Source organism: Numenius arquata, chromosome 2 (genome assembly GCF_964106895.1).
Source record: "Numenius arquata chromosome 2, bNumArq3.hap1.1, whole genome shotgun sequence".
In the NCBI taxonomy this organism is placed as follows: domain Eukaryota; kingdom Metazoa; phylum Chordata; class Aves; order Charadriiformes; family Scolopacidae; genus Numenius; species Numenius arquata.
The window spans coordinates 67,279,138-67,292,222 of record NC_133577.1 but is presented as its reverse complement, the minus strand read 5'-3'; the positions used below and the strand labels follow the sequence as shown (position 1 = coordinate 67,292,222).

Below are 13,085 nucleotides of genomic sequence, written 5' to 3'. Positions count from 1 at the left end.
AAGAATTTTTTAAATTGCAGGAGCAATTGTTTGTTAGCATTTAGAGAGGGGTGGCAATACAGCATATTCTCCACCAGGAGGGTAGCTCTGGAAGGAACGGAATAGGCTTTGGTTTTGGGATGGTAAATTAAACAGGGTTAAAATAAAACTGGTTGACATTGAGCTTCCGCGTATCCAAAAGCACCTAATTATATTCTCAAATTGTTGTAACATCTAAAATACAAATGAAACCACTTCACAGGGATTTTTAAGGATTTTAAATGGAACTAGTTAACTTCTTTTCAGTATGCTGTAAAACTCTAAACTGCAAACCAGTAAATGGTACTTATCAACTATAATGAGCTTTCACCAACTTCTCAGTAAAATTTTCATAATACTTGTATATAGTAAGGAAGTTAATAATACTTCCACTTTAGAGACAATAAAAGAGAGGCATAAATGAAGCAGCTGTTCCAAGGCTACTGAGAACCCTCTTGTGACTTGCAGAATTAATGCTCAGCAGTGCCTGATGTGCAGCCCGAAAGCTGTACCGCACCTATTCCCCGGTGGGCATCACTGCAGACTTCCACGCAGGCAAAGTTCAGTGCTGCGTGGGAAATAGCTTCATTATATGTAGGGCTATAGATCAACCTGGTCACTGCTGATCAGGCTAAGGTCTAAAAATAACATAACCCATTTCAAATGAGAGTATAGGCAGAAGTGAACATATGCACAGAACATACTGTGAACAGATAAATAAAAGTATTATAATCTCTTTTTGCTTTGGTTTGTTCTTGTGCCTTGATTAACTCAGCCGTCTCAGAAGCATGATTTAGCCTTTGCACCACCTATGAGCAAGGACACCAGGAGTTTACTTTTAACAACAGGATTAAGAACTGACTGCGGTGGGTCAGAGTTTCCAGGCCAGGGAAAGCTTTCTGAAATGTGTCTGCTAAAATCTCACACATACCTTTAAAATACCACCTTATAAAAAGAGAAGCCTACAGCCACCCCTAAAACCAAATATCCTCCATTTATGTAAATTTATCTAACAACGAAATAAAATCATTATTATTTTGGCATCATTGGGAAACTGTCTCCATAAAAAGACCAAAGGAGGACTGAGAGATCCAACTTTGCATTCTTTTCCGTATTTTTACATGGATGTAAGAGCGTGCACGCTGTGATTCATGTTTGTACTGTCACTGCAGAAATTATCACTGTTCCTCAAGTTGTTAAAAGTTTGCTGTTAGTGACTAGGCATACTGAAGAGCTTTTGTATAAGGAAGAGGAGGGGAGTTGCAGACATGCATGCAGCTATGTGCAAAGAGAAAAGTTAGTTAAGTTTACCTGACAGTCTGGCAATCTGGCCCCCTGGCTAGTTGTGAGCCGTGTGGCGGTATGGAGGCAGCAGGCTGCTGACAATCTACAAGAAACTGATAAATTAGACATATATACAGAGAGATTACAGAGCAAGGGGTTAGTAACAGTAGTACACAGGCTACGCATCTGATGGAGAGATTTAGTGAGGAATGTGTTCTTGGTTCCTTATCTGTCAGAAACACCTTTTTTTTTTTTTTCTGATAGTAATAACCTGAGTTGTCGCCCTTTTTTTTTCCTTTTCAGAAGCAGCAGTGGAGACATTTTTTGTTTGTCTTCCTATAGCGTTGGCAAATTTTTGTTTAAACAGCCAGCAACAATGGGCTGTATTCAGGATCTGGATTTAAACCTTGTACTTCTCTTTCTTCTGCTGGTGATGAAGTTGTTTTTCTTACATCCAATATAAAAAGTGTCACTAAAGCTACTCAATATTTCTCCAGAGAGCTTACATCCATGTAACAGGAATTACAGACGCCATCTCATTATGGCCTTCAAGAAAAAGCTTGCAAGAAGGTCTTTGCAACTTCTAAGTAGTGCTTGTGAGATTGTTTTTTGTAGGGAAAAGGGAGAACTTGATACAGTTGGTTTTCACTGTTCTGCCTAGATTATTTTATCAATTCTCTGCCAAAGCAGTTTCCACATTAATCACTTGCAAAGCTGTATTCTAGTGATTAATTTATTAAATAACAGTAAAGCCAAATAATCCTTTGTTACTACACTTTTACTGTGGCATTTAGAATATGAAGACAGCTTTAAACTCAATAATATTTGTGGGACTTCATGGAAGTAGTTGAGCAAGACAACCCTGCTTTCTAGCTCACTAATTTCTACCAAGATTTCCATATCTCAAGATTTGTTCATTTTCCCTGAAGCAGTCTGGCCTTTCATTCCAATGCCTGTATGATTCAGATTGTCAGACAACAGAGTCATCTGTGTCCTTTTGAACACTAAAATCTATGGGTGAAATTCTGACCATCTAGAAAACTACTGGAGATTACTTTTTGTCTGCAGCAGGGTCTGCAGATCTATCATCCTCTCTCACTGCTTCAACCTGTTTTTTAACCTAACTCTTCAGTGGAAATGAGCTACTTTCCCCTGAATCTTAAAAATGGGATGACTAGACTTCATGTACTTGGAAGGAATTTGATAATTTTTTTTTCCCAGTTGGCTGCTACTTACAGCTGAACACCAGTAATCATTTCTCTTTACAATGTGGATATTTTCCAAAACCCACTTCTATTCTTTATCTCAATCAAGTGGAAGAACATGTAAGTAATTTGCTGTCAAGAGTCTTGAAGTGACATTAGGTACAATGCAAAGCAACACACCTTCCTAGCAACACCGAGCATCATATTCAGACACTTCCTTTTCATACAAGCTCAGTCTTCTCCCTACTTCCTACGAAGATCTGTGCTGACCTCCAGTGGGTGGAAGCAAGTGTACCCAAATCACTAGTTTCTTCCTGCTTCAACTAGGAGAGGCTTTTGGACCTATTTTCAAGTGCACAGGTATCTATATCAGAAAAATACATGCACAGTTAGCGCTGACACCATTGTGTCAGGAAGCAGAAATGGAATGAGAAAGGATACTGTGCCATTCTCTCATTTGCCAGGATAGCCACTATAGTCCTCAGTGTGTCTTGTAGCAGAGAAGTGCAAGAGTTCGCCATGTATTTGAGCTGCGAATAGAAGGGTCTGTCACTACAGCACAAAGCTCAATTAAAAAAAAGGTGCCTGGGAGGACAGACAGAGCAAGCTAACTGAAAAAGGAAATCACTGTCAAAAAAAAAAAAAAAAAAAAGGTCTCATTTAAAAAAAATTAGCTTGCAAAAGTCCAAGGCAAAGTCATCCCTGACAGCTTATAGAAGATAGTCAGTGAGAAAAGGAATACAGAACAGAATGTTGTGTGATGAAAAGGTGCAGACAGGTTTCATAAATACAGAAAAAAATTTTCTGACAGGCTTTTCCAGAAGAACACAAATGCCTGATTTATGATCCTATTCTAATATCTCGAACATCCTGCAAATATTTTATGATGCCTCTTCATCTGCTACATTTGGCAGAATGCATGAACAGGGAGCCAGATTGCGCAAGCATTATGCAACCTGGATAATAACTACTTGATGTGAGCAAACTCCCTCGACTTCACATGAAACAACGGTTCTTCCTGGCGTCAATGATGCTCACACAATCTGGCTCACACCAGTACGATATCTGGTGATCAAAAGGATTTTAAATGGCTGAATCGCCCTCCTACATCCTCCAGGAGTGAAGTTTTTGACGATTATGCTAGGAAAGAGCTAAGCAGAATGCATACGGCTTACATATATGCATTTCAAATTCAAAGGACTCGTACCTACTTATGTCCAAGTAGCTGTGTCAGAGCTAACTTTATTCCTTCTATATTTAATCCGTTTAAGTATTTTGGAGGGTTTGTAACCCTATTCTCTAATGCCATGACAGTCATAAATACAATGTAACAAGAAATAATTTTAAATGTGAAAACTAGAGACAGCATTCTGTCCTTCCCTTCTACTACAAAACTCCTGCCCGGATCAAATAAACGTTGTTTCTTTCTGAAATACTCTGCTGAAGTTAAAATGTTTCCAAGATGCCTTTACTGATTCTGTGCTCAATGTCACACACCATAAAGACAAGGAAAGAGAGACATGCTCTCTTTTACTAAAAAATAAAAAACAAATGTAAGAAAATTTAAAAATCATGTTGGAAGAAGCCCGTTCCCAGTATTTTTCAAATCTCAGGGAGTGTCAGTTAAGCTACAGAGTGAAAGGACAGTTTGCTATTTGCGTAGAAGACACTTGGGGAACTGGCACAGATTATACCTTCTGGTGTGTCTTCAGAGAACACCATCAACAAAATTATTAATAAAGTTATTAAATACAGACTCTTTATCAACTACAGTTGCTGTGAGAAAATAAACTACTGGGGCAGGGGATGGGCTGGCTGATACCCTTAAGAACCTTTTAACAATTCTACGAACCTGAAATGAAGTTCAGTGACCATTTCAGCCACAAAGGGCAAAGAGGAGCTTGTACAGAAAAATGCATATGCCAGTTTTCACTGAAATCAGCAGGACTTGAGTCTCTACTGAGTCCTGTGGCAGCATCAGGCAACGTACACCACTGCATCTGTTGGAGCTTTGAGGCTTGACTCGTACAATCTGTTAGGACTGTTCCGATTTTCCAGTTCTTAACATTTTTGCCATTTGTGGCGACGGTGGTCTAAAGGGCTCAGAGATTTCCTCTCTCAAAGATTAGCCAGTGCTGATTTTCCTTTGGAATCTAATGCTCTGTCCTAATCAGGCTAATCAGCTCCTGATGTAAGAGCATTAAAAATACCAAGCTCAGAGAAGCTACATCTGCTCATATGAGGACTGAATGTGCTGCTATAAATTATCTGCCAAGAGCAAATCTCACAAAAAAGTATTTTCCTGTGCTTCCCTTTGGCTCAGCCACAAAAACAATGCATTTCCCTCATGTCACAAGGTGTGCTCTGCCCTCCAGTCTGTGAACTGGATGACTCCAATCAACACAGGCCTGCTTATTGGTGTCCAAGAGATGGGCATGCCTTCTGTTGACATCAGCAATGTACTCGGTGAAAAACCTACATGCAAGCATTTTCAGTCCCATCTGCCGAGGACCTAGCACACTGCAATGGAACATTTCAGCACATTTTGACACTCAGTAAATTACTAATCACTACTCAGAGCTGTCAACGATGGAGACTAGTAAGAATCCCAAGATAAACATTGAGGCTGCTGTGAATAAATTACTGACATATAGTATACTTTTAACTGCATCTAGTTCAGTTAATCGATGGAGAGCTTTTTTATCTGAAAGGGTAAAATTGAGAATCAAACAACAAACCAATCAAATATATATATATGTTTGGGGTTTTTTTACAGGTACTGTTACATATTTGGTATTTCTGAGATGAAAAAACATTGCCAAAAATCTGTTCTTGATAAAAGAAAAGCTCTCAGGTGATACTTTTGACAAAATGTGAGATGGAGGCTTTTTTAGTGTTTTAAAATAAACTCTGCACCCTGTTGACCACTCCAGGCCAACAGAAAGTCGTTCTTTCCCAGCTAAAAGTTTTTGAGCAATCTCGCTTTGTGTCATGCTACCCAGTATCAATAGAACTTGCTCCTTAAAGTCTGAGGAATTTGATAACATGCCTAGGAGGATGTAATTGACAATTTACTAGAAAAGAGAAGTTGTCTCCATTTATATGGTAATGAATTGTTTTCTTCCCAGAAATGCCAATAAGAAGGAAAGAATGGTTAGTAGGATCTGTTAAAAGTATTGGGCAAAGAACAAATCATTAGTCTTCTAGTTGCGCAGAGGCAGAAACACGTTGCATTACACAGCAAGTCCTACAAAGACAAAAAAAATCAATACTCTCTACTCAAAGGTGAGGAACCAGGAAAGCTCTCAAACCCAAAAGACAAATGAAAGATGTTAAGAAGAATGGGGGCAGAGAGTACCAAAACACTTGCCCAACTTGCTGAGTTGAGAATTGTAGAGATGCTTTCGAACTGTAACCTGACAGAATGAGAAAAGTCCTAAAACTGTTTACATCTAGGGAGGATGGGGACATAAGTTTATACCATTATTTGACTACCTGGTTTCACTTATGATTTGTCCCTGTTTTGCTAATGGATGCCAAGAACACTTTGACCTTCTTCAAGGCCAAGAGGAACTTTAAGTGGTAATGGTTATCGCAAAGAACAGCTGGTGAGAGGACAGCTGTGGTTTACCTTAGGAAAAACACACAAACAATGGTACAGGTCAAAGATTAGAAGAGTCTCTCCCTTATCCTGCTTCCAGAGTCAGTTTGGGTCTGGAAATAACACAGTTACCTCTGCCCTATGCACAGCCCCAGCTGCTCAGTCTGTCTGGGTGCAGCTCTGTGCTTCTGCAGGCCATGGCTGGAAGGAGAGGACTACAGCAAAGCAACCACAGAGTCTGGCCAGCGTTATTAACCCCAGCTCTCTCAGAGCAAGATCGACTTGAGTTGTCCCAGCCCGGGAGGCAAATGAGCAGTGCAGGGGGGACTGAGCCATGGTACAGACCTGTTGTACAGCCCTGTGAGAGCCATCCCTGTTCTGGCAGGGCTAGCACACAGGCAGCCTAATAAACTTCACCAGGTGCAAGGTAGCTCCTGCACAGACATTTTCCAGTATCCAGATTTTCTGGCTTTTCATAGAATCATAGAATGGTTAGAGTTGGAAGGGAGCTTAAAGATCATCAAGTTCCAACCCCCCTGCCATGGGCAGGAACACCTCCACTAGAGCAGGTTGCTCAAAGTCCCATCCAGCCTGGTCTTGAACACCTCCAGGGATGGGGCATCCACCGCTTCTCTGGGCAACCTGTTCCAGTGTCTCACCACCCTCACAGTAAAGAATTTCTTTCTGATATCTAATCTAAATCTCCCCTCTTTCAATTTAAAACCATTACCCCTTGTCCTATCACTACACTTCCTGACAAAAAGTCCCTCCCCATCTCTGCTGTAGGCTCCCTTCAGGTACTGGAAGGCCGTTATATCTGGAAGGCCACTAACTGAGTTTTACCTCTCTTCCCATTAAATTGAATAATGGATCATTGATTGGAGATAGATAAATTTATCAACCAATTATCAGTTTCGGCTTACTCGAAAGTTAAGCTAATCTACTATGAGATTTCTATGTCAGGTCTTGCAAATATCCAGGTAACTCATATCAGGAGGTGTCCCTGCCCATGGCAGGGGGGTTGGAACCAAATGATCTTTAAGGTCCCTTCCAACTCTAACCATTCTATGATTCTATGATCTTAAGCTTGCTATTCAGAGAAAGTTGGTGTCGTAGATTATTGTTGGTTGGAGATGTTTCAACAACAATGAATTCTTCCACTACTTATTTCTTAGTCTTCTCAAAAATTATTTTAGGAATAAAGGTTAAGAGATTTCAGCATGCTGCTGAACTCACACACAGAGCTGAAGGCATCAGCAATATCTACATATTGCACTAAAATGCAACAGACCAGCAGTAGGATGCATCTAAAATCCTCATTTCCTGTCATCTCCACACGTCCACTCTCTTTCTTGCAAAGGCGGCCCGGGAATGTCCCACTGGTTTTACACTTCCAAGCTTCTGACACAGAGCTCCTTCTGCTCCTCCTCCTCTCAGATCTTTACCTTCAGGACAAGGTCAGACAGAGTGAACATAACAAAGAGACTTCTGCTAAATGCTTCTCAGGAGTAAGAGCAGGCAATTGAGGTTATTGGAACAGGTAGGGGATTTAACTGCTATTTTCTTACAGCGTTTAGAGAAATGCTATCTGTCTTGGTAATTTCCACAAACCTACTCGTGAAGCATCACTAACAACTTCACGCACTATCTGACAAATAACAGAGGCACAGTTTAGTAGGTCACAGATTCTGTGGTTTTCCAGAACCTGACAGATTTCTCAACTGTGTTCTAGTGAGTTATTTCACCTATACAACAGCTACAGTGTATGGAATGTTTTTCCCCCCTATTTCCTTACTTTGCATGACTTGATTTCTGCATTCTTTTTAGATCTGAATTACCCCAACCTAGAGAGCTGTTCCCCCATGAGTCCTTCTGCTTCAGTGATAATGTGACTGATAGCTCAAAATATAGCGAGAAAGCTATATCCCAACCTTTCCCTTTGCTATAGCTCATATTAAGAATAAATTTAAAAAAACAACAACAACAAAAAAAAACCTAGTCATTAACAAAATTAGTGAAATGCATTTTTCTCCAGTTACAGACTAAGAACGTTAAGAGGTTTCTTGTCAGCTCTGCATGCTTTTTCAAACTTTCTATATCATTATGTGTTTATGGTATTTCTCAAATGATTTCTGTGAAAGCTTTAAATAATTCCTCATTAAATCTACTGAGAAGCTAAATAATGGGTTAGTAAAATAGCAGAAATGGAAATGATAGAAGCTGAAAATATGTATTCAGTTCCTTTCTTTTATAGACAGTTCATAAAAAGCACATTTAGAAAGGTTTGATGATTCATTAAATACTTACTCACTGGAAGACACATTTTAAACATTTCAAAAGAGGAAAAGAAAGGTCTTAAAAATACAGAAATTACCACACTTCTGTCTTGTTCATTACTTATCTTTCATGGAAACATAAGTGTCTAGGATACATTTCAAATGGCCACAGAACATGTCCAAACCAAAAATACTTGCACTATTTTACAGGTAAAGAAGGGCCTGATCCAAAACCTGAAGTCAGTGGGAACCGTAACTTTAGTAGGCTTTGGAAGAAACACCATAATGTACAACTATAAGCTTTCATAGCCCTAAAAAATGCAGTCAGGGAGATACTTACAATTAGGGATACTAGTCTTGATTAAAGAATTGCTGGTGAGCTCACTCAATACATCACAACATCCCAAGGAACTGCTCTATTAGAGAGCTAAAATATCAGCATGTCTAATTTAAACAGACTCACTTCAGCTTTGCCTATTTTATGAGATGAGAAGCACAATATTGAATATTCCTATATATTTGATGGTAAAAATCAATAACTCATGAAACCACATTAAACCTTGTCATAAAAGAAGATAAAGATGGATGGCTTTTGTTACCAACATTTTCAAGAGATTTCAATAACTATTTTAGTTAATCAGTAACACTGGATTCCAAAGCCCAAAATTTTCATAGAAAGCAATAAATATCTGGTAACACACCTTAAAGATACGATGTGTCACCTGCATATCTATTTAGTTAGAAACAACCAGAAGGCTAAGATTTTAGAGGAGAACTTCAACAAATGATGCTAATATTAACCATTCCATCCAGCAATGATGTCATAACTTAGATACAGAGAGAAAAATGTCAATAACCTTTTAATGAAAATATACAGTGGTACAGCATGGATATCACTGCAATCTTTTATTTTTATTTTTTTTTAATGTTTTAACAAACAGATTGGGGCTTCTATTAAAACAGGATCTATTTCAGAACTGCTTTCTTTATACAGTGAAAAATACAAATAGAAATTAAATTAAACTTGTAGAACTGCAGTGAATTCATGCCATAATAGCTAAATTATATTGATCAGCATGAAATGTATGGTTTTGGTCTCATCAGTGATAACTGGAAAGGTAAGAGCAAGAGAGGAAAAGCATAGAGCAAAAAGGTCCTATTCACAGTGGCACCAAGAGGTAAAAGTACATTTAGCCAGCTGACTTCTTCATCAGTTACAGCCAACTAATGTCCTTGGCAAGGATACTGTTCTTCAAATTCAAAACGGCCTCCACAAGGACAACGTACCATGCTTGAAATGGCATAAATATGTAATGCTCATTAAGCTTAGTTAAATGAGCATATCAGATGCAGGACATGGCCCCAGGACCAGAAATATATATACATGTTTCTGTATATATGCACTAATACTGCTCATTAAACAATGAATACATATATACACAAATATGGCATGTTTACAAAACCCACAGAAAAATAGAACAATGCAGAACAAAAAGTGGACACAGACAATAAGTTAATAACGGCTGAATTATCCTTTTTGTGAAGAGCATCATGTTTGGGTCAAAAGCTACACTTGACTTTAAAAAACCCTGCTAAACCCACGTAAAATCCATTTTTCATGGAGAGCAGAGACAGATTAGACCAATACTGCCTGAGTCTTGCAATAGCCAGTAGCCCACCTGATTACACAAGCTCAGAGATATCTTGCAGGTACGGGATCACCATCAACACAAGTACCTTCTCGGTAGATAAAAATATAAGATATTTGTAGCCGAGAACTCAGAAGAATCATCCATGGATCTCTAATTAGTACTCTGTAAATTCACATTGTCAGAATAAAGTTGTGGGGTTTTTTAGAAATAATGGTTCTGAAGAATTTTAATGCTCCAGCTGCTTTGCGTTGCTTGGATGAAGTAAGTCAAACTTACCTGACTGAGCAATCAGAGCAGACTAGCCTGACTAGTTATAATATTATATGGTTGCATATCTTATTTAGTAGTGGTGGCTCAGTTAATCAACTACCCTGCTTTTCAAGAATAAACTCTTTCACTTAACGTACAGACTAATCCATATTGGTCAGGAACTAGAACTCAATAAAATTCTTTAACATAAAATGAGCATAGAAAGAGGTACCTAGATCCTAGTCATGTTGATTTTCCTTTTCATTAATCTATAAATTTCCTTCACAAAGGAGAAGTAAGAAACATTTAAAACTGTTCACTGGGTGACCTGAGCAATCATAAAGATCTACAAAGCACTGTCCTAGCAAAATTCAGGTCTGAGCTGATAGCATTCCTCAAAGGACTTCTTCCACAATAATTTTTAAAAGAAGGTGTGCTCTCCTCTGTATTCAGATTTCTAACAGTCCTGCTGTTTCAAAATAGAGAAGCACATAAAAAAGCAAAGTTGAGGTACTGAAGTAATGTTTAGAGTAGTAAGGTTTAGAAATCCACAAGGAGCTTTCTGATGGAATCACGGAACTGTCAGAGTTGGAAGGAACCTCTAGAGTCATCTAGTCCAATTCCCCTGCTAAAGCAGGATTGCCTAGAGCACATTACTCAGGACTGCATCCAGGCAGGTATTTAACACTAGTTAAGTACCCCTTTTGATGCTAGTTAACCCCTTGACATTAGTACTTAAGGTCAAAAGCAAAGCTGGAACTATTTTGGCAAAATAGTCCTAAACAAATGAAAAATGCACACAGCTAAAAACTTTGAATTTAAACCCTTTTCACCACACAATGAAAGCAGACACAAACCTGCTACCAAAAATGTATTGTCCCTACCTTCCAATGCTATAAGGTGCACAGGCTCATCTCTGCAGAAAGCCTCCACTGTGGAGAGTAGTGTCACCCTGAGCCTCCCTCGGTCATTTTCCCAACCTCTTCATCCAAAAGGGAAGGATACAGACAGCTTAATTTCCTACCAAGGGCTTCTACCCATAATATTCCTTTTGAAGATGTTCTCCCCTATCTTCACACTGCCTAAACAATGTGAAGAAGCAAGAACCAGGAGCCGAAGCCAAGAATCTTGCCCCACATGATAAACTCCACTTTAATATTATTTTAAGAAAAATATGTAAGAACAAACATGAGCTTCTGATTACACTATGAATAACTTTTTACAGAATATTTCTGAAAGTCATATCTTAAACACTGCACTTGGAAAAAGCTCAAAATCCAGAAAGAAAAAATTAAAATAGCAGTAGAGCATATTCCTCATCCTTTGAGCCAGGAGAGATTACCCAACACCTCACATAGCCTACCAAAAGCCCCTAACTCCCTGTAATGCCAGTGACCACCCTACTCCACAGACTCTTTACTCCTTGCTGTGTTAAATTGTGTTTGTGCTACATCAAACAGATCAATGCATTCCCAGGTTTCTAACCTATTCTCCACAGGTAAAACCACTTCCAGTGTGAAGGGCAGTTAACAAAGACAAGTCTTAAGCAATTCCCCTTGAGTCCCAGCTTAAAGACTTAATTGGAAGACTTCTTAGGATCTCCGTATTTGGGTGATTGATATTTTCATTATCAATTTCCTTGCTAGCTTTAAGAAATAGTTTCTACCTACAGATGCTGTAAGTTAGCATTTGGAGATACTATTAGGGACACTCTATAGGAATTTCCTTTGGAATAAAATTTCTGTAAATTACGTTAAATTTTATGGCAAGAATGCAAACCAACCAACAAAAGCTAGTTATTTATATTGTATTATTATTCATATTTGATTTGCCTGTAAGCATAGAGCTACAGCAGAAATTAATTTTGGATAAGTTTTATATTAAGAGTATATACCATATACTCTTAATTATGTATGGTAGGCGGTGAGCTTAGTGCTTGAGCTGTTGTTGTACTATTATATGGAACTCCTTATACTGTCTTATCTTCCATGTTAATCTCTTCTTGTGAGAATTAAATGCTATTCTGTAAAACAGCCTTGAAAGACACCTTAAAAGCAAGCAAACTTTCAGGTTTAATGTGCTTTCAGAAATGACCAACTCCTCAAAATTACCTAACTTTGCAGTGGCTTTTATTTTTACAAGTTTTAGAAGAAACATTATATGAAATGGTCTTGTAACAATGAAGAACAATAAAATCTAAACCCTACAGAATAAAAACTTGGGACTGGAATAAACAGCATAGTTCTGTTCAAACGTGTTGGGCTAGCCTGGGTCATGTCAACTAAACACGTGACCTCAGCTGGGCTTTGAATTTGAGAGAAATGTGTCACATTTTACAGAATCACAGAATCACAGAATCACCTAGGTTGGAAGGGACCTTTTAAGATCATCTAGTCCAACCGATGAAAAAAAAAAAAAAAAACACCACAAAAAAATAAAAAACACACAACACCCACACCACCCAGCACTAATCCATATTCCCAAGCACCATGTCAACTCCTCTGTTGAATACCTCCAGGGATGGTGCCTCAACCACCTCCCTGGGCAGCCCATTCCAATGCCTGACAACCCTTTCAGTAAAGAAATATTTCCTAATATCTAACCTGAACTTCCCCTGGCGTAACTTGAGGCCATTGCCTCTTGTCCTATCATCTGTAACTTGGGAGAAGAGACCGATCCCCGCCTCTCTACAACCTCCTTTCAGGTAGTTGTAGAGAGCGATAAGGTCTCCCCTCAGTCTCCTCTTCCCCAGACTGAACAACCCCAGCTCCCTCAGCCTCTCTTCGTAAGACTTGTGCTC

At 38.8% G+C, this 13,085-nt stretch overlaps 1 protein-coding gene across 5 annotated transcripts in view; it reads right to left on the bottom strand.

Annotated features, from left to right (window-relative positions):
* Nucleotides 1-13,085, bottom strand: part of BICD1 (BICD cargo adaptor 1) — a 183,227-nt gene that overhangs the window by 5,083 nt on the left and 165,059 nt on the right. For 2 of the 5 annotated variants that reach the window (XM_074168087.1, XM_074168088.1), the window contains exon 9: nucleotides 1,330-1,405. The exons of 2 other annotated variants lie outside the window; for them this stretch is intronic. In XM_074168087.1, coding sequence (XP_074024188.1) covers nucleotides 1,330-1,405 — 76 coding nt within the window. Of the gene's footprint in view, nucleotides 1-1,329; nucleotides 1,416-13,085 lie in introns of all 5 variants that reach the window. One more of the 5 variants, XM_074168090.1, reaches the window with a different exon arrangement.